Source organism: Equus caballus, chromosome 13 (assembly GCF_041296265.1).
Source record: "Equus caballus isolate H_3958 breed thoroughbred chromosome 13, TB-T2T, whole genome shotgun sequence".
NCBI classification, from domain to species: Eukaryota; Metazoa; Chordata; class Mammalia; order Perissodactyla; family Equidae; genus Equus; species Equus caballus.
Window position 1 is genome coordinate 8,197,418 of NC_091696.1, and position 21,455 is coordinate 8,218,872.

Here is a 21,455-nt window from a genome sequence, read left to right on the forward strand (position 1 = left end):
GTGGACAGAGATTTCTCCAAAGAGGATATACAGATGGCCAACAGGCCCATGAAAAGATGTTCAACATCATTAGCTATCAGGGAAATGCAAATCAAAACTATAATGAGGTATCACCTCACTCCATTCAGAATGGCTGTAATTAATAAGACAGGAAACAAGAAGTGTTGGAGAGGATGTGGAGAGAAGGGAACCCTGGTACACTGCTGGTGGGAGTGAAAACTGGTGCAGCCACTATGGAAAGCAATATGGAGTGTCCTCAGAAAATTAAGACTAGATCTGCCATACGATCCAGCTATTCCACTGCTGGGTATTTATCCAAAGAACTTGCAAACGCAAATACATAAAGATACATGCACCCCTGTGTTCATTGCAGCATTATTCACAATAGCTAAAACTTGGAACAGCTTAGGTGCCCATCAAGGGATGAATGGATAAAGAAGATGTGGCATATATACATAATCGAATACTAGGCAGCCATGAGAAATGATGCAATCTGGCCATTTGTGACAACATGGATGGACCTTGAGGGGATTAACATGCTAAGTGAAGTAAGTCAGAGGGAGAAAGTCAAACACCGTATCATCTCACTCATAAGTAGAAGATAAAAACAATGTCAAATAAACACACAGCAATGGAGATTGGATTGGTGTTTACCACAGGGGAAGGGGGGAGGGAAAGGGCAAAACGGATGATTACGTTCACATGTCTGGTGATGGATTATAATCACTTTTTGGGTGGTGTACATGATGTAATCTACACAGAATTTGAAATATATTATGATATACATCTGAAAGCTATATAATGTTATAATCCAATGTTACTGCAATAAATAAAAGAAACACACACACCTACACACAAAGAAAATCCTCAAGAGACACAGAGGCTGAGAGATTCAGGCAGTGACAGAGTCTTGTGGTTGGGATAATGTCTCTTAAATTGACTCTGGTCAACTTCCTTCATAGACAGATGAGGGCACAAGCCCAGGCATGCCCATGGTCACACACTTCCAATGCATCAAGTCCTGTTGATTCTGATCTTTTCATATCTTTAAAAGGAGGAGAGAGTGTAAGGAAAGAAAGAAGTGTCAACTGTGTCCAATACTGTTAATTCATAGCATGGGTCCCGATTTATAATTCAATATTTATTTGTGTGGTTATTTGTTTAGTGTCTCTCTCCACTGTGCCTTCATGAGGTCAAGGATCTTGATTCTTTTATATTCAGTCTTGGCCCCTGGCCTGAACACAGCAGGCATAGAGCCCAACCAACACACAGTGACAGTGGGGAGAGGTGCCCCCTCCTCCAATGCCAAAAGAGAATGTTCAAGGATCTGCTACTTTCCTCACCACTTCCCCACCAACAATGAGGCCTAGCCATCAAAATTTAGATAACACCTGGTTACCCTGAGTTGGCAAGATCAAGGTTAGCCCTATTGAGAAGAATGGGGGCTCAAGAGCTGAGTTACAGATACATAATCTTGATTTCATTTTTTGCACACTCCAGATTGTGACCTGTGAAACTTGTATCTAATGCCTAAATCATTCCAGAACAACACTGCCTCCCCAAACCAGGAGCAATTTGCTTGGCCAGTGGAAGTCAGGACTGGCTTCCCAGAAGAGGAGCCACTTGAGCTAAGAATATAAAAGGATGAGAATGTCAGACTGATGGTGCTCCTTGTATCAGTCAGTCCCTGTCAATCTGTCCATCTGCATTGATATTTAGCCTAATGCTTCTCTGAATGTTATTTGAGAGTGAGCTTTGACTGATTGCTAAGGACACTGAAAAAGCAGATAAGCCACTCTCTGTTGATGAGGACACTGTGTTCTCATACCTGTATAATTACTTTTATGTGTCTGTTCTGTAATTATCTATTAATTTGTCTCTATTTCCAACCTGAATAATGTCTGTGTCTCAGTCATATTTTCACCCTAACCATTTAGAACAGAGCTTTGAAAGTATATGAGGAGCCCATTCGTACACAAACAAGTACATGAGAGACATGAGGTGTATGGGGTATTCTTCTGATGCACAGTGTCTTCCTTCACACATTCAGCACAACTGTTAGTATGGAAGTCTCTTCATGTTAGGTGTTCCCTTCTGTGGAATGAAGGGACTCAAAGATCATGCCTTCTATTATCTCCCCTTTCAGAGAAAGGCCATTTGCATTGGGTAGCACATGGTGTTGGCTACATTTTAGTCCCGTGCATTGACTAGCCTATCACTCTTGAGATAGACCACAACCATATGGACAGACCCTAAGTTGACTGGAGCAGGTGGATGGTCATATTAGGCTTAATTACAAAATTGTTGTAGAGGATTATGTATATTGGAGGAAGATGAATGGACATTAGTTTCTACTGAGGTCTTGTTTCCAAGAAAAAGAAGAAAGGCTTTGGGTTTAGGGGACAGAATTAAGTTGTCCTTGTTATTGGATGACACTCTAGTCTTTACTTGTTTAGATGTATTCTGTGTACTTCTTTGGTTGGGAGCACTGAAGGGAGATCCTCCCCAACAATACCCTTAGTATCTTCCTGACTTGCATCTGTCTTTGTTCCTGCTGAGATGAGCTGGAGTTCTTTGTTCTGGACACGCATAGGGGAACTGCTGTGGGGGTCACCATGGAGATAGGAACTAGAATTTTAACCAGTTTTCTGTTCCAGCCTTGGGTTTCTTTAGTTCCTATAGTAGCCCTTACCAGGAAATGGCAAATGTTGAATATTGGCATTTCAGAGCAGCATCAGCCTTTTCAATCTCCCTTCCTATTAGCTTATTATAATATGTTGTTATGATCAATAGCTGTTGAGAAGCCACTTGTAGTCACTGAATCTCAGTCTCTTCATCTGTAAACTGTGGATAGTAGCATGACCCTATTTACCAGTGCCCAGGGAAGGCACCAAAAGGGGACAGAAACATATTGGAATTCCTGGGACTTTCTATTTTTCTTTTACTGGGGATCATCTTCCAGCTTCCCACATCTGTCCTTTGTTAGTATTCCAGCTTGCAGCCACTTCTCTGCTTAATTCCCTCTTGGTAGGACTCCATTATCCCAGAGATTCAAGAGGTAATCCACATTCTGAGCACAGTTATGTCTCTCTATCTCTCCACTGGGATGCTGCTCCCAAGGAAGGGACTGTATGGCTTCTAGCCCATAGCCTGCAAGATACCTACACATAACATTCACCCTTTTGGCCTTGAATCATTGCATGGATGAATAGATGTATTCACGAATTACACCTTCCAGTGGCAGCTATGGATTTTAATAGGTGCCTACCCAAAGATGACAAACTGTGGTGGTAAAAATTTCAGGCTAATTGACAAGCTCCTAAGGAAATTAATGGAGGTAGGTGAGATAGTTGGGACTTACTGCATTTTACCAATGAGACGTCCACTTGCTCAGGCCACTGTCACCTAGCCCTGGGGACTTTCAGGTCAGAGGGTTGGAAAGAGTTAGTGAGCAGTATCACTTTCTACAGAAGGGCTGAAAGTGAGAAAGGATAAAGAAAGAAGGAATTGCACCGACACAGCTTAAATGTCTTCTGTTTTTGTTGAGTTTAAGGAACACTCAAGGTTTTGTTTTTCACATAATCCATGGTTTCAGGCCAAGCAGACACAGAAGACGGGTCAAAGCGATGACCATGCGCTGGTATAGTTTCCAGATGGCCAGTCCTCAGACCTCTCCCATCAAGACTGTGGTGGGGGATTCATCGGGGACAATGACTGTTATTATAAGCCTCTTTTTTACCAGCTCCTCAGAACTGATTGGAAAACCCCACACTCATCAAAAAGCAGGAAGACATCTGCTCTTATCCCTTTGCCCAGAGAAAAATCTCATATCATATTTTTGGAATCTCGGTGCTGTTTGTGTATCCACCATATCACTGTTGGCTAAAGTGTTTGGAGTCCACTTGCCATCCAGGCAGCTGTTCTACTCTTTGCTCCATTCAAAACCGTTCTTCTTGCACATTGATTTTTACAGAGATAGGGGGCCATTCTTTGGTCAAGAATCTGTCTAACTAGCTGTCTACTGCAGAACATTCTGAGGGTCTGGAAAGAAAGCTGCATGGATGATACCATTTGGTGCTGCCATTGCCATCTCATCCATATCTGGCTTCTCGTCCTGGGGCCCTCTTGTCAACAGAATCCTGATGGATCAGACTGAACATGCAGCTATAGTGGCCAAGGTGTAGTTAGCCCCTCTTGTATTAATAATCAAAGAAGATGGTGTGGTCACCAGTGAGCCACAGGGAAAGGACATGCAAGGGGCCCTGCAATCTCACATCTACCAACTCAACTCCAGCAACTTTTCAGGATGCCCTCAGCTTGGGACTAAGGACATAACAGTGACTAATACCCTGGCTGTGCCCTTGAGAGCTCTTAATCTGGTAACAGAACTAGGTGTGGAATCCAACAATGGTTCTGGAGGGTGGAGAGGACAACAGTAGAATTGTAGGAGGGGAGATAGAAGTTTCCCAGAGGAGGAAGTGGTTACATCTGTTCTAGGAGGTTGGTGAAGAAAGACACTAAGGGAGGGGTTTCTGTCTTATCAGGGATTTGAAGGATGAGTAGGAGCCTTCTAGGGGCACAAGGGAATTTCTAAGTATGGGAAACTACACGGATAAAGATCTGTAGGCCCAGGTTGTTTGAAGGATTTCGAGTGTTTTGGAATGTGGGAAGCCATGGAGTCAAGGGCAGGTTAGAGATCAATAGCCACTGGATTTACTTGAATATCTGTAATATTTGGGCTTACTGATAACACTGATTGAGTTGTTTATTGATTTCCCACAGAATATGAACTCAAATAACATTAAACAGAGAGTACCCATGATGATTTGTCAAGTATCAGGTGGGGATGGCACCTGCAGGTGGAGCGCAGGTGGCCCTTCTACTGGCTGCAGCTCCAGCCCCACCCCTTTTCCCAGCAAATAAGACTTCCAGTCTCACTGAATCTCCTCTGGGCTGGAAGGGAAACTCTGTACCCACAGGCCTGCAAACAGCGGCACCGACTGCTGAAAGGAGAATTCAGAGGAGAGAATCTCAGAAGGAAAGTGGCCATGGACCTAATCCCAAGCTTTTCCATGGAAACCTGGGTTCTCCTGGCTACCAGCCTGGTGCTCCTTTATCTGTGAGTAACTGTCCAGCTTGTGTCCTCTGTAACCATGCAATTGGGGACCCAGTCAGGTCCCCCTTTCCATTATCCATTTTAAAGATTAAAAGAGTTAGTGAAGGGGAAGTTTCTAATTTTCAGGTGCTATGAACACATAGGGAGTTCTTATTGATCTACCCAGATCTGTTGAAGGGGTAAACAACCCCCCTACTAATTTCTGTAGCTAGGAGGGTTTAGTGACATTATTTGCTACTGGGAATAATCTTCTGATTGACTACCAGTTTGGACCTAGACTAGTCAACCTTAATTCAGCAGAGACAGATTAAAAACAACAGACCCCTGGACATTGAGGTCCTCACCCACTTCCCAAGCTCTGGGGATCCTGGAGGTAGGAGGAAGTGGCTTGGGTCTTTTTCTCATTATCTTTGCCTTCTGGGTCCTGTGTCTCCCACAAGAGACATATAGAAGGACTGGCCCCTGTGCCACCTCTGTAATTCCTGCTCCTCTCCCTCCCACTGCCAGCATCATTTACACAAGGCTCCTGGCACACTCAGAGTTTTCAGGTGGGCTGGAGATTGCTCTACCCTTCTCCTCAGACTCAGCACTTCTATTTTTGTGCCTCTCCCCTGGGAATCCCCTCCTGAGATTCAATTCCCCCATCCTGTAATATGCAGAACTATTTATCACTAAATGAGAAAGCTTTAGATCAGAGGAGACCTAGTAGAAATTTTGAAATTGTATTCTTTTCTTTCATCTTTTCCTTCCAGTCTCTGGGATGGTTAGCATCAGTATTGAGATTTCTTTTCCCCCTGATATGAAATCTGCTAGCAGCCTGTAAAGGCAAGAGCCCCAAAAGCCAATTAAGATTTTAAATATTTTTCCCTTTAAGTTACAGTACAGGAGGATGAATCAAAACCATCCAGCAGAGGAATCCCATTCAATGGTGAGATTCCTGGCATCATCGAGCAGGTTGGGAATGTAGTCATTTTTGAGGTATGAGTAGAGAAGGCCCCTCCATGTCACATTGGATCTCTCTCTCAATTTCAGTTTCTGGGAGTAGGAAATCATGAACACAGATGTGAACAAAGGAAATATAAACCTGGTTTTAATTCATTCAAAACAATGTTAGGAATTCCAGGTATTGTGGCAACATATTTTCTGACTGATGACATTTTAATGTTAATTGATGTGGTTTAATTTCATTCTATTTAATACTAGATTTTTTGCTGAGATAAGACTATTTCCAGTGTGTACTTTCTGAAAGATAAGAGAGAGCTATTGATTTAGGATTTGTGACTACAAAGGTGAATAAGTAACCTCACCTTTGTAGAGTAATGTCGGGAATATTTATCTAGTATACAAATACATACTTCTATGATATAGATTGTATGTATGTTTTAAATATCCCTGCCCAGCAGGTTCTTTTAGTCTCTCAGTGCAGGTGAGGAAGTGAGACTGTGATCCAGTGATGATATGAAAGGCATCCAGATAAGAGTTAGGATGAAGTGGAAGAATATTCCTCATCCCTCAGAGCAGACATACTCCTCAGTCCTGGTCCAACAGGAGGTCCCTCATAGGGCATCAGGGTTAGCATCTCATGTGCTTGAAGCCTGGAGACAGGGATGCCATCTAAGTCACTCTGTGTGTTGTCTATCTTGCAGTGGGACTGTCACTAGATAGTGTCACCACTGGGCAAACAACACCGTAGCCTTAGAGACACTGACGCAGCCAAGAATCAGATGCTGTAGAGTAGACAATGCCCTCCTTATGCCAACACAACGTAAATGTGATAAAAATGATTGGCTTTAGTCTTACCCCCTTCATTTGTACCAAAAGCAGGATTACTCTACCAAAAAGAGGGAAGCTGGAAAGAAACTGAAGAATTCACCCAGCCCACCCTCTCCCTTGATATGGAACCATGTGAGGTTAGACACTAGACCAGATCTTTCCTTGGACCAGTGTTGCTAACATTCACTCAGTTGCTCAGCCTCACTTGGGAGTTCATGTAACACATTTAAAGTTCAGCAGGAGAAATTGGTGTAATTGGTTTGCCATGGTTGTGATGGTAAAGGAAGAAACTGGGGTGGTGCTAACCAAACCACTCCTTTCTTTGGCAGTCAGTACACACTCTTCCACCAGCTGTTCTGGGTGAAGGATCCGAATGCCCAGCTGGGCTTGGTCGAGGTGCCTCTGCTGGGTTTTTCAAACACACGTCCTTTCATGCAATTTTTTTGGATTTATTTTATCACACATTATAACATTTGCTCTATTTGTACAGAGTATTTGAAACCTGAACTGCCTTAAAGGCTAACTTCCAAATAAGAAGAGACAGGGTCTTAATTCAACTCCCTGGGACATTTTATGGTTACTCATTATGTTTCATAGTGGATCTTTTGCTATCAACAGGAAGGTATCTGAAATTTGGAAGCCTGCATATATTTTAGCTGAAAGCACTGTAGGGCATGTTGAACTACTTATACATAACATACTTTTAAGGCATAATTTCGTAATTTGCCTTTACAGAGTTAGTCTTACAGGCCTAACAACTGCATGGTTAAAACCATTGTCAGCAGGCTCTTCCCTCAGCCACTCGTCTTCTTCCATTCTGCCATCTCTCAGTAACACTGGAGTGGGAAGACTTGCAAGGATCCACAACCCCCGTTGTGGGATCCACACACAACACACAAAAGATGAGTTGCAGGCAGGTGTCCCATAGGAAGCATCAGCCTTAATGGTTTTTGAGATTGTTGATGCACAGAAGCAGCAAAGTAACTGCTTTGTGACTGATCATCTTGAAAAAGAAGAGTGTTCCTGGTGCTGTGCTTAGCAGGTGAGTATCACAGATTAGAGGACCAGATCCAAGGAGGGTAAGAATGGTCTGCAAGTGGACCCTTTAGTCATTGGTCCCTTTATGCAGTATCATTCAGGGAGCACATGAGTCCATCTCCCTGCTCTTTAGCTCAAGTGAACCAAATTGCCTGACAGCAGAGACTTGGGTGTAGCTGAAAGACACTTGCATTTTTATGAGGCCAATGGACGCTCAAACACGGTTTCCATTCTGTGGGGATAAGAAATCTAGCTTCCCAAGGCCTCTCTATGAAGATAGATTTAAGAAGGAGCAGATCCTAAAATGGGGTCAGGGCATAGATAGAAGGAAAACCATAAAAGCCGCTGAGTAAAGTGTAAGAACAACATCACGGTAGGCTCTCAGTAACTCTCTTGTGTTGAGTGGACACAGTTACCCCAAATCTCGTTGGAGGAGAAAAAAAAAATTTCCCCTTTCTAAATAGAATGAGAATCTCAAAATCATGGAAGAGTCAACTTACTAAATAAACACATATGAATTCCCTGGAAGAATTCCAGCCTGGACCTCTCAAGAGCACTCAAATTTGGAAACCTTTATCAGGTATTCACTCTAGGATTGGAACCACGAAGTCTTCCGCTGCTTTTAGCCACTCATCGTTACTTTTTGTGGGTCTCACAGTGATGGTAGAAAAGGAGATGATGAGTGAATGTAACTACTGCTGTTGGAGTTCCTGTTCTTATTCCTCATCTACATGTTACCTCCTCAGTTGACTGTTCCAGTTCTGAGTCAGTGACAGGCCATCTGTTTCACAATCCCTGTAACCTGGCTTTCTCTTTCACTTTATAGATATGGGACCTATACACATGGACTTTTTAAGAAGCTGGGAATTCCTGGGCCGACACCTCTACCTTTTTTGGGAACTGTTCTGGGCTACCTTAAGGTAGAGTGTTGTTTGTGCTCCCTATTTCGCTTCTTCTGGTTGCAAACCCTGGATTAGTTTCATAGTAAAAACATCCCTCCTCAGGAGGAAGTTCTGAGGTTTCATGCTTTCCAGAAAAGGTGTCATAAGCCCCACCCAGAACACGGTTAGGTTTACCTCAGGGCTCTGTTTTCAGCTGTTATGAAACTCAGGTTTTTCCTCAGTTGGACAGCTCAGCTCTCTGGCTGCCTCAGCACATGACTTGATGTTCCAACTTGTGAGCATTGTTAAGAGGATTTTCTTTCTGAGAGGTTCAGGTTCCCAGGAAGGCACAGTTGTACTGAGTATTAGGAGAATAGTATGAACGGAGTGCCCAGTAGAAGCTCGTTAAGCTGTGCACACTAGAGCCAGACTTTCCTGTTTGTAGCATAAGCTCTGGGTAGCCTTTTTTTTTTTTAAATTCCCCTAGGTAGCTTTTAAACTTCTTTTTATTAGGCAGCCTCAGTATTCACCATCAGGTAATCTGCACATACTTGAATTCTCTCAAGAACTGCTAAGCCCCTGGCATTAATATCCACGGCTCTAAATCACCCTTTGTTACTCATGACATCTTTTGGAATTTGAGAGCTGGGACAAGAGCTTTTTGCTTTACTTCTCTTCCTTCAAAAGAGACTCCCTATGGGTGAGCCTGAGCAGGGAGTGGGTATAACTGAGAAAAGATGATGGTTGTCTACGGACTTCAGATAGATTTTTTTTTTTTAAAAGGCAGAATCACTTATACAAAATCACTAGGAAGTACACGGTTTGACAAAAGTATTAAAAATTTAACGTAACTGAACAGAATGTGGTAGGTCGCACATGGACTGTGAGTTTTGGTGGAACCTTTGTGGTTAATCCAGCTGTGATGCCTCTCCCAGGGCCTGGCCACTGGACAGAAGGTTGCAAGTTCAGGTCCAGAAGGCCAGCACGGAGAGCTTGTGTGCAGGATCCTCTCTGCCTCAGATTTCCTTTCCCATAGATCTGAGGCTTGTTTCTCCTCTCTCACTTCTCCCAATTGAGACCTCAGTGCCTAATTACTGCCTAAGAACTTTTGTTATTTTTTCCCTCTGAAAAAGCAATAATTTCCTTTCCATCTTTCCCACATCAGCTCCTGAGTAGATGCACCCCAAGATCCACATACCTGGGACCTTCTTTTGCATTGTCGAAACATCGTATCTGAAACTTAGTGAAGGGAAGATTTTTTTAAGTTACAGAATTGAAAACTCAGAGCAAGTGTTTTAATTTCCTCTGTCCTTTGTGGAGTGGTGGTTTCTCACCATCCTTTCCATGTTGAGCTGGAAAACTGGAAGGCAGCTCCACTTTGTCATTCATTCATTCACTCAGTTTTTCACTCAGCAAACATGCCTTAGACTTATTTAAATCTGCTAGACCAAAAGAGTTCACTGGTGTCTTAAACTTCCTAATTCTGCTAGAATTCTAGAGAGGGCTCATGAGATAAATGAAAAGGATGCTTAACTAGGAGATGAAAGAGTGTGCAGGCCACTGTCTTTCACTCAGCTTCAGTTTTCTCAAGTGTTGATGGAGGTAATAATTCAGAAGATTATTGGTTTCAGAGACACATACAGAAGTGAAAACTCTTTAGAAAGACAAGGACTTAATTGATATTCATGAAATAGGTAAGTCATTTAGCATCTATAACACTTGGAGAAAATTATAGAGCAACTTTACATTCTCCATTTCAAATAGCTCCTCTATTTTCTCTCCTTCCCCCAAGACATCTCTGAATAACAGATTCCCTTTAAATGCCAGTGAAAGATAGTAAACCCAGTTTCATGGGATTCAAATCATTTGTGTCCCAGTTAGAGGTATGTTTCAATACATTTAGATTAATAATCCTATTTTTTTCCTCCTTGCAGGGTTTCTGGGATTTTGACAAGAAATGTTTTAAAAAGTATGGAAGTATGTGGGGGTGAGTATTCCAGATACTCATGGGAGAGACTTGTTGTTATGATGATGCCCTCATTGCATGGGAGACAGTCTCATTCCAGAGCCTCTTTTAGAAATTTTTAAAATAAGAGAATGAAATTGTTCATAATCCTTCTAGCACTTTTTGAGTAGTCCAAATCTATTACCATTTATAGACAGAGTTTTGTATATTTGTTATCAGTATGTCTGCAATTTAATCTCATATCATGTCATATGCATTTATCATGTTTTTGATACATTGTCAAAATTCTAATGTTTTCCTGACTGAGTCAGTGGACTTTCCTTAACCTTTATTGTTTTGTTCTGAGACAATTTACTTGACTTCAATTATTTACTAACCTAACTTACTTTTTATAATGAAATATTTTAAACATAGAAAAAATTATGGAGAATGGCACAGGAAATACCCATGTACATACCACTTAGACATAACAAATGTTCTAATGTTATTTTCAGCCATCATCTCTAGGAGTATGGATTATGTAACGCTGGGATGGAAGTCTGGACTTCTAAGCATGGCTCAAGCTCTAGAATCTTGCTTGTTAAATTTAATCAACTCTGTTTTCCCAACAGGATTTATGATGGCCCACAGCCTGTGTTGGCCATTACAGATCCAGATATGATCAAAACAGTACTAGTGAAAGAATGTTATTCTGTCTTCACAAACCGGCGGGTAGGCATCCATTTAAAAAAATTATTTAATTGAGGTCATATTGGCTTGTAACATTGTGTAAATTTCAGGTGTATGTTACTATAAGTTTCTGTATAGACTGCATCGTGTTCACCACCAATAGTCTAGTTTTTATCTGTCATCCTACAAATGTGCCCCTTTATCTCTTTCACCCTCTCTCCAAGCCCTTCTCTGGTAACCACTAATCTAATCTGTTCTTCTTATCTGTATGTTTATCTTCCACATATGAGTGAAATCATATGATATTTGTCTTTTTCTGTGTGATTTATTTCACTTAGCATCATACCCTCAATGTCCATCCATGTTGTTGTAAATGGCATGATTTTGTCTTTTTTGTGGCTGAGTGGTATATCATATATACACACCACATCTTCTTTATCTATTCATCCATTGATCGGCACTTGGGTTGCTTCCATGTCTTGGCTACTGTGAATAATGCTGCAGTAAACACAGAGGTGCAGAAATTTCTTTGAATTGTTGATTTCATGTTCTTTGTATAAATACCCAGTAGTGGGACAGCAGGATCATATGGTATTTCTATTTTTTTTTTGAGAAATCTCCATACTGTTTTCCATAGTGTCCTTATCTGTCTGACTTAATTTTCTTAGCATGTTGTCCTCCAGGTTAATCCATGTTGTCACAAATGGAAGTATTTCTTCCTTTTTTTAAGGCTGAATAATATCCAATTCTATATATACATATATAGACACCACGTTTTCTTTATCCATTCCTCTGTCCATTACATTGAAAGTAATTATTGAAAGGACTTACTATTGCCATTTTGTCTGAGTGTTTCATAGATCCTTTGCTCCTTCTTCATCTCTTCTTCCTGTCTTTTTTTGTGATTTGATGATTTTCTATAGTGATATGCTTTGATTCCTCTCTCTTTATCATTTCTGTATTTACTATAGGTTTTTGCTTTGTGCTTACCATGAGGCCTCCATAAAACACCTCATAGCTATAACACTCTATTGTAAGCTGATAGAAATTTAACTTTATTCTCACTCAAAAACTCAATGCTTTTACTCTCCCCACAATTTTACATCTTTGATGTCACAGTTTACATCTTTTTATATTGTGTATCTAGCAATAAATTACTTTAGCTATAGTTATCTTTAATTCTTTTGTCTTTTAACTTTTACGCTAGAGTTGTAAGGGATTTGCACACCACCATTACAATATTGCTGTATTCTTAATTTGACTATATATTTACATTTACCAGTGAGCTTTGTATTTTCATATGATTTTGTGTTACTAGTTAGTGCCCTTTCTTTTTAGCTTGAAGAACTTCCTTTAGCATTTCTTGTAAGGTAGTTCTACTGGTTATGAACTCTATCTGGTTTTCTTTGCCTGGAAACGACTTTATCTCTCCCTCATTTCTGAAGGATTGCATTTCCAGTTAAAGTATTCTTGGTTGGTAGATTTTTCCTTTCAGTATTCTAAATACATCATTTCCCTCTCTTTTGGTCTTCAAGGTTTCTGCTGAGAAATCCACTGATAGCCGTATGTGGGCTCCCTTGTAGCTCTCTGTTGTATTTCTTAGTCTTCAGGTTTAAAATTTCTCTTTGGTTCTTTTTTACATTTTGTATCTCTTTGTTGAATTTACTTTTCTTTTTGCATTTTTTTTTCTGATTTTGTTAAATTGTGTGTGTTCTCTTGTAGCTCTCTGAGCTTCTGTAGAAAATTTATTTCAAAATATTTGTCAGGCATTTTGTGGATCTCCATTTCTTTGGGGTCCATTACTGGAAGATTGTTGCGTTCTTTGATGGTGTATGTTTCTCTGATTCTTTGTCATCCCCGTAGACTTGCAATGGTGTCTGTGCCTTTCAGTCACCTCTTCCAGACTTTGTGAACTAACTTTAGTAGGAAAGATCTTTTATTGTGGATTAGGGCATGCTGGAGTGTTCTGTGGCCCTCAGTCTAGTGGTGCTAGGTTTCAACTCTGGGAGTGTGGGTGGCTCCATAATTAAGGGGCACAACTGGCTCAGGCAGCTGGGGTTCACAACATCACCAACTGCATGATCCTTGGCAGTAAGAGCTGTGGAGGGTCTACAGTGGCTGCAAGGGCTGTTGAGGTCTTCAGCATCACCTCCAGGTCAAGTGGTGAGAAACCAAGGGAGGTAGTAGTGGTGACCAGAGTGGGTGGTATGAGTGTGCTCATCTGTGGGGGCTGACTTCAGGCACATGCATTGCAGTGGGGGTTGGTGACTGGAGTTGAGATTGGCAGTGTGCAAGTGTGCAGCTGCAGGGGTTAGCTGCGCATACATGTGGCAGTCCAGTCCACTGACAGGAGTCAGGGCTGGCTCCAGGCACCAGAGAAGCTGAAGTGGGTTGGGCTGTTGGTATGTATATGCCCAGGCAGAGTCCAGCTCTTGCTGCCTATGTGAATCCTGGGTATCATAGAGTTTGGCTAGGGCGTAGTGGGGCAGATCCTGGCTCAGGCAGCTGGAGTCTATGAAGGTAAAACCTGTGGGGTATCAGCAGGAAAATCTATATGGCATCCACAGAGTCTATGCTGACTGTTGGTTTTCTCAGCCACAAAGCCTTCTTGGTCTTCTGCAGAGCAGGCCATAAAGAACCATGGTCACTCACACCACATGGCTGATACTGGTAGTCCCTGCCCTTCTTCTTTGTTCCTAGCTGTCTCAAGATGTGTGAGCTATGCCAGTCCCTTCTTGGGGTGATACCAAAGTGGGTCATTTGTACAGTTTCCTGAAAGGCTGGGCACTGGTTGCTCAACTTGCTGTCCTATTCCAAGCAAGTATAAGTCTCTAAGGCTGGAGAGTTTCCTCTTGACACTGAGCAGTGCTGTCCTGGGAGAGGGGATGATGATGCAGGGAAAATGAAACTCTTCTCCCTACACATTTTGTGTAGTTATTCTTGTTTTTCTGCTCCACTGTGTTGGTGAAGCTTGTTACCTGTTTTCATGCATCAATAGCTGTTTAATTGTTGTTCCTTGTGGGGCAACAGAGACTGGAGTCTTCTATTTAGCTATCTTGGTGACGTCACTCCAGTCTTTCATCACAACTGTAACGTTAGCTGTAGGTTTTCTTGTAGATGCTTTTTATGAAGTTGAGGAACTTTCTTCCTATTCCTAGTTTTTGAATTTTTATCATGAATGACTGTTGGAGATATCCATTTTAAAACAGAATACAGTTTTGGAAGATGAAAGAAAATCTCAATTATGCTGGCTTGCTAGGCCAGTCCCAAGCTGAGAAATAGAATTATCTCTTTCTTTTCCTTTTCTATCCCTATAGAAAAAGTGTAATGGAATTCCATGTGATTGTACCATTTCTTCAGAATAGTAAATAAGTTACTAATTTTGTAAATATTTACTATATTTTTTTAGAAAATCACCATGTCAAACCATCCCTTTTTTGAGCTTCTCATGCTCTGTCTTTCATCTAAAGACAGAACTAGTCTGAGGCAAAATACAGTTTTCCAGGGCTATCTGGCTATCTGTCATCAATCCATTTTTACCCTGTGCAGCTCTGGTGGATGTACTAGGTCTTATTCCTTTCTCTTTCCCTGGAAGAACAGTTTTCCCACCACATGGATCATTTGCATTTAAAAGGATATTGGAATATAAAGGCTGGAAATCACATCTGGCGGCTGGATGTCTTCACTACCCTCACAGAAACCTAGGGATTTGGGCTAAATATTTATTGAGCATCTAGCATAGGGTCAGATACAAAGTAGACAGTCACCAAATATTTGTCGAAAAATTGATGCCCATGTAATAAATTTTCCACAACTGTTGAGAGCTCTGAAACTTACGTAGGGCAAAATGTCTTTTGCTTTTGAGTCTAGTCTCTTGGTCCAGTGGGATTTATGAAGAATGCCATCTCTCTGTCTGAGGATGAGCAATGGAAGAGAATAAGAACATTGCTGTCTCCAACCTTCACCAGTGGAAAGCTCAAGGAGGTGAGAAATTAAGAGAATTTTTAATTAGAAACAAGAATGCATCTGAGATCAGGTAGAAAATAAGATCATAGTCCCTTTCCAAGGGGTATTTTTCTGAAATTGAGCTTTCTAAAAATGGTGTTTTACCTTTATGTCTTAGAAGAAACATTATAAGATTCATTATAGAATGTCGCTTACTGCTCCATGTCTGTAAAAGCCATGTTCTTCTAGGATTTGAGTCTCTGCATTTAACTCTGGGTGGTGTTGTATATTGTGTCTAGATGTTCCCCATCATTGGCCAGTATGGAGATGTGTTGGTGAGGAACCTGAGGAAGGAAACAGAGAAAGGAAAACCTGTCACCTTGAAAAAGCAAGTAGAAGTGTGTGTTTCTGGGTTTATGAGCTCTGTCATCAGATCCTCCAGATCCTCCAGATAGGTAACTCAGAGCCAAAATTCCTGCTGTGTAGTGGTCTAGTGACCAAACAGAAGTAGGTATGTGGTGCTACAATGCCAATGGGTCATCCAAGAAAAGGTGGCTCACCCAAGAAGGCAGGGCACTCTGGAGAGAAAGAGTCTTCTTACCTGTGTATATGAGCCAGGATTAATTTATGTGTTTAATTGTCACCTTGGTTATTCTAGAAGACAAAAATACAAGGTATAGAAAGAAGAAATATGATTGTACCAAAGTTTGACTGTGGAGGGTATGGAATGATGAGAAGGGAAGGCATTTGGTACATACTGGTGGGCAGTGGGTGGAGCAGGAAAGTTACACTTTGGAACTTGGAAAACTTAAACCCATTCATGATTTTGCTGAGGATGCCAGCAAAATACTAAATATTAAATCTTACCATCACTTCTCCTTCCTTCAATCTCAAAGAGAGAAGGCCCTGTACAGGCTGTGGGTAGGGTGACCATATCATCTACTGTCTAAACTGCAGTATTTTTAATTATGCAAGAACAACAGGTGTAAACTGGGACTGTCCTGGGAAAACTGAGAATACGTAATCACTTAGCTATGGGATCCCCTAAATTGACTTTGGAGTGGTTTATTATGATTATTTTTTTAACCAGGAACATTTTTAGTTCTTACATTTACAGAAATGAGTCTGCCCTCAGGGCAACATGATTTCGCTGATGGAGGAAGAGTGGGTCTTTCATAAGCAGGGATGCAGAGGAGGAGGGATGACAGTCCTGGCAACTCAGAACAGGGTGCTGTTGTTCTGTAATATTCAGAAGTGGAATCATCTCTGAGCATAGATACTGTGGTGAGGAAAGACCCAGATCAATGTCACCTTTCTTGACTCCTCTAGGAAGAGTTAATTATTCTACCCTCTGTCCTGCTCAAACCCAGTGGTTATATACCTACTATTGCTCATACTCAAGACATAGTACTGTAATTTGCCTGATTATCAGTCTCTTTCAATCTGTGACTGTATTCCTTTTGCTCAGAGGTGGGCCTATCTTGCATTAGTGTCTCCATCACCCGTAGCACAGGGCCAGCTTCATCACTCATACTTGATAAATGTCTCATGAGTGAGTGTGATAGTAGTATTGACTCTTCAAATGATCCAACAGAAGGTTTTGAAGGTGTGTGTCTCTTTACCTGTCTTTTCCGGGCATATGAATTTACATGCACTTCTTGCTGTGTGTGTTGTATGACAGTAACAAGGTGCTGATTTCAACTTTCCATGTCTTTCTTTCTCTCCTCAGCATCTTTGGGGCCTACAGCATGGATGTGATTACTAGTACATCATTTGGAGTGAATATCGATTCCCTCAACAACCCACAAGATCCCTTTGTGGAAAATACCAAGAAGCTCTTAAGATTTAATTTCCTCGATCCATTCTTTCTCTCAATAAGTATGTGGACTACTATTTTTCCTTTTCTCCCTCCCTCTCTCCCTCCTGCCCTTCATTCTTCCTTCCTTCTCTCTCTCTCTTTCTTCTTTCCTTCCTTCCTTCCCTCCCTCCTTTCTTTCTTTCTCTAACAGCTTTATTGAGATATAATTCACATGCCATATATTTAACCCAATCAAAATGTGCAATTCAATTGTTTTTACAACCTAAGTATCCATCCACATATGAATTGATAAAGAAATGTGGTGTGTATATATATATATATATATATACAGTGGAATATTATTCAGCCATAAAAGGAAGGGAATTCTGCCATTTTGACAACATGGTGGGAGCTTGAGTGCATTATGCTAAGTGAAATAAGTCAGCCAGAGAAAGACAAATACTGTATGCTCTCACTTTCATGTGTAATTCAAAATCAACAACATACTCATGAAGAAAAGAGATTATATTTGTGGTTACTAGAGGTGGGGGTTAAGGGTGCACTATTGTCCCCATCAGACCCTGCCAATGGAGGAATTGGAGGAAGGTGGTCAAAAGGTACATACTTTCAGTTATAAGATAAATAAGTACTGGGGATGTAATTTACATGATGACTACAGCTATCTCTGCTGTATGGTATATTTGTAACTTGCTAAGAGAGTTGATCCTCTGTATATTTTCTTTGGAGAAATCTCTGTTCAGATATTTTGCCCATTTTTTAATTGCATTGTTGGTTTTTTTGTTGTTGAGATGTATGAGTTCTTTGTATATTTTTGATATTAACTCCTTATCTGATATATGGTTTGCAAATATCTTCTCCCAATTGTTAGGTTGTCTTTTCATTTTGTTGATGGTTTCCCTTGCTGTGCAGAAGTGGTGATGGATTGTAGTTAGTCTTTGGGTGGTGAACATGATGTAATCTACACAGAATTCGAAATATATTATGATGTATACCTGAAAGTTGCATAATGTTATAATCCAATGTTACTGCAATCAAAAAAGAAAAAGAAAAAAGAAAAAAAGGGAGTCAATCTTAAAAGTTCTTGTCACAAGGGAAAATTTTTGTTTTTTTAACTGTATGAAGTGATGGATGTTAACGAAACTTGTGGTCATCTTTTCACAATTTATATATGTCAAGTCATTATGCTGCACACTTTAGACTTATACAGTATTTTATGTTAACTATAATTCAATTAAACCGAAAAAAGATTTTTATTACATTCAAAGATATGTGCAACCATCACTATAATCAACTGTTAGAACACTCTTGTCATCTCAGCAACCCTGTACATTTTAACTACCACCTCTCACTCCCCTTAGTCCTAAGCAACTACTAATTTACTTTCTGTCTCTATAGATTTACCTAGCTTGGACACTTCATGTAGATGGAATCATACAATATATGGTCTTTGTGGCTCACTTTCTTTAGCATAGTTTTTTCAAGTATCATCTGTATCAGTACTTATTTCTTTTCATGGTCGAATAATATTCCATAGTATGGACATACCATGTTTTGTTTATCCATTCATCAGCTGATGGACATTTGGGTTGTTTCCACCTATTGGCTATTGTGAATAGTGTTGCTATAAGCATTCATGTACAAATTTTTGTTTGAATATCTGTTTTTGATTCTTTGGGTATATACTCAGGGGTGCAATTGCCAATTCTATAGTTATTCTGTGTTGAACCTCTTAAGACACTGCCAAACTGTTTTCCACAATAGCTACACTATTTTACATTCCCACCAGTAATGCATCAAGGTTTTAATTTCTTCACATCCTCCCCAACACTTGGTCAACACTTTTCTATCATTTTGATTATGGCCATCCTAGTGGGTGTGAAATGATATCTCATTGTGGTTTTGATTTGCATTTCCCTAATGTTTAGTGATGTTGAGTAACTTTTTATATGTTTGTTCACCATTTTTATATCATCTTTAGATAGACGTCTACTTAAAGAGTTCTCTTATTTGTAGTTGGGTTGTCTTTTGTTGTTGAGTTGTAAGAGTGCTGTATATATTCTAGATAAAAGTCCCTGATCAGATATATGATTTAAAAAATATTTCTCCCATTTTGTAGTTATCTTTTCACTTTCTTGACAGTATCCTTTGAAGTGCAAAATTTTACATTTTGGTGATGTACAATTTATTTACTTTTTTCTTTTATTGCCTGTACTTTTGGTGTCGTATCTAAGAATCCATTGCAAAATCTGAGGCAAGGAAGACTTACCCCTTGGTTTTCTTCTAAGAGTTACATAGCTTTGGCTCTTATGTTTAGGTCTTTGATCTATTTTAAGTTTATTTTTGTATATTGTGTGAGGTAAGAGTTCAAATTCATTCTTTTGCATGTGGATATCCAGTTGTCCCAACACTATTTATTGCAAAGACTATTTTTCCCCATTGAATGGTCTTGGAACCTTTCTCAAAATCAATTGACCATAGACATGAGGGTTTATTTCTGGACTCTAAATTCCATTCCATTGATCTATATGTCTAATCTTATGCCACTACCACATTGCCTTGATATTATAGCTTTGTAGTAAGTTTTGAAATCGGAAAGTGTGAGTCCTATAACTGTATTCATTTTTTTTCAATATTGTTTTGACTATTCTGAGTCCCCTGCTTCCATATGAGTTTTAAATTCAGCTTTTGATTTCTACAAAGAAGCTGCTAGGATTCTGATAGGCCATTCATTAAAACTATAGATAGATTTGGGGAGTATTGCCACCTTGACAATATTAAGTTTTCTCTCCATGAACATGGGATGCTTTTCCATTTTTAAAGATCTTCTTTAAGTTATTTCAACAATGTTTTGTAATTTTAAGAGTATAAATTTTGCACTTCTTTTCTTAAATTTCTTCCTAAATATTCTGGGTTCTTTTTGATGTCAATGTAAATTGAGGTTTCTTAATATCACTTTCGGATGCTTTGTTGCTGTGTATAGAAATACAATTAAGATTTTGTATACTGAAATTGTATTCTGATGCTGCTGAACTAGTTTATTAGTTCTAATAGATTTTTGGTGGATTCTTTATGACTTTCTATATACAAGATCATGTTATGTGATAATGGAAATAGGTTTATTTTTTTTCCAAATTATTTTATTGAGGTCACATTGGCTTATAACATTAAGTAATTTTTCAGGTGTACGTTATTATGTTTCACTTTTTGTGTAGACTGCGTCACGTTCTTCTTTATGTCCTATAATGATACCTTTAATTTCTTTTTCTTACCTAATTCCCTTGGCTAGACCTCATAGTACAGTGCTGAATAGAAGTGATCAGACGGGCATCCTCATCTCGCTCTCAATCTTAGGGGACAGCATCCAGTCTTTCACTATTAAGTATGGTATTAGCTATGATTTTTTCATATATGATTGAGGAAATTCTATTGCTAGCTGGTTGAGTGTTTTTAACACAAAAGGGGGTTGGATTTTGTGAAATGCTTTTTCTGCGTCTAGTGAGATGATCATGCGGTTTTTGTTTTCTATTCTATTGATATGGTGTATTACACGACTTTGCATTCCTAGGATAAATTCCACTTGGCTATGGAGTATGCTTCTTTTTATATGTTACTGGATTCAGTTTGCCAGTACTTTTTCGAGAATTTGTGTATCTATGTTCATAAGATATATTGGTGTGTAATTTTCTTTTCTTATGATGTCTTTTTCTGTTTGTAGTATCAGGGTCATATTGGCCTTGTAGAGTGAGTTTGGAAGTATTCCCTACTCTTCTATTTTTTGGAAGAGTTTGTGAAAAATTGATGTTAATTATTTTTTAAATAATTGGTAGAATTCCCCATTGAAACCATCTAGACATGAGGTTTTCTTTGTGGGTATGTTCTTGTTTACAACCTCAAACTTTTTACTTGTTATAGGTATATTCTGATTGTCTGTTTCTTTTTTTTAACTGAGGTCAAATTGTACGTCATATTATATGGATTTCAGGTATACATCCTTAAACTTCGACTTCTGTATAGACTTCTTTGTGTTCACCACCAAAAGTCTAGTTGTTGCCTGTCACCATGTACATGTTCCCATTACTGTTTTCACCCTCTCTCTGGCCTATTCCCCTCTGGTTGCCACTACAGATCATCTATTTCTTTTTGAGTCAGTTCCTATGGTTTGTGTCTTTCTAGGAAATTGTCCATTTCATCTAAGTTATCTAATTTTATTGCTATACAATTGTTCACAGTATTCCTTATAGTTCTTTT

The 21,455-nt window shown here is 39.8% G+C and overlaps 1 protein-coding gene across 3 annotated transcripts in view; it reads left to right on the top strand.

The window, feature by feature from the left end:
• The first annotated feature begins 4,936 nt into the window (after positions 1-4,936).
• CYP3A94 (cytochrome P450 family 3 subfamily A member 94) overlaps positions 4,937-21,455 on the top strand; it is a 36,577-nt gene continuing 20,058 nt past the window's right edge. For 2 of the 3 annotated variants that reach the window (XM_070230608.1, XM_070230609.1), the window contains exons 1-7: positions 4,937-5,119; positions 8,754-8,847; positions 10,743-10,795; positions 11,386-11,485; positions 15,314-15,427; positions 15,688-15,776; positions 17,118-17,266. In XM_070230608.1, the coding sequence (XP_070086709.1) occupies positions 5,049-5,119; positions 8,754-8,847; positions 10,743-10,795; positions 11,386-11,485; positions 15,314-15,427; positions 15,688-15,776; positions 17,118-17,266 (670 nt within the window). In that variant the 5' untranslated portion in view covers positions 4,937-5,048. 3 annotated transcript variants of the gene reach the window in all.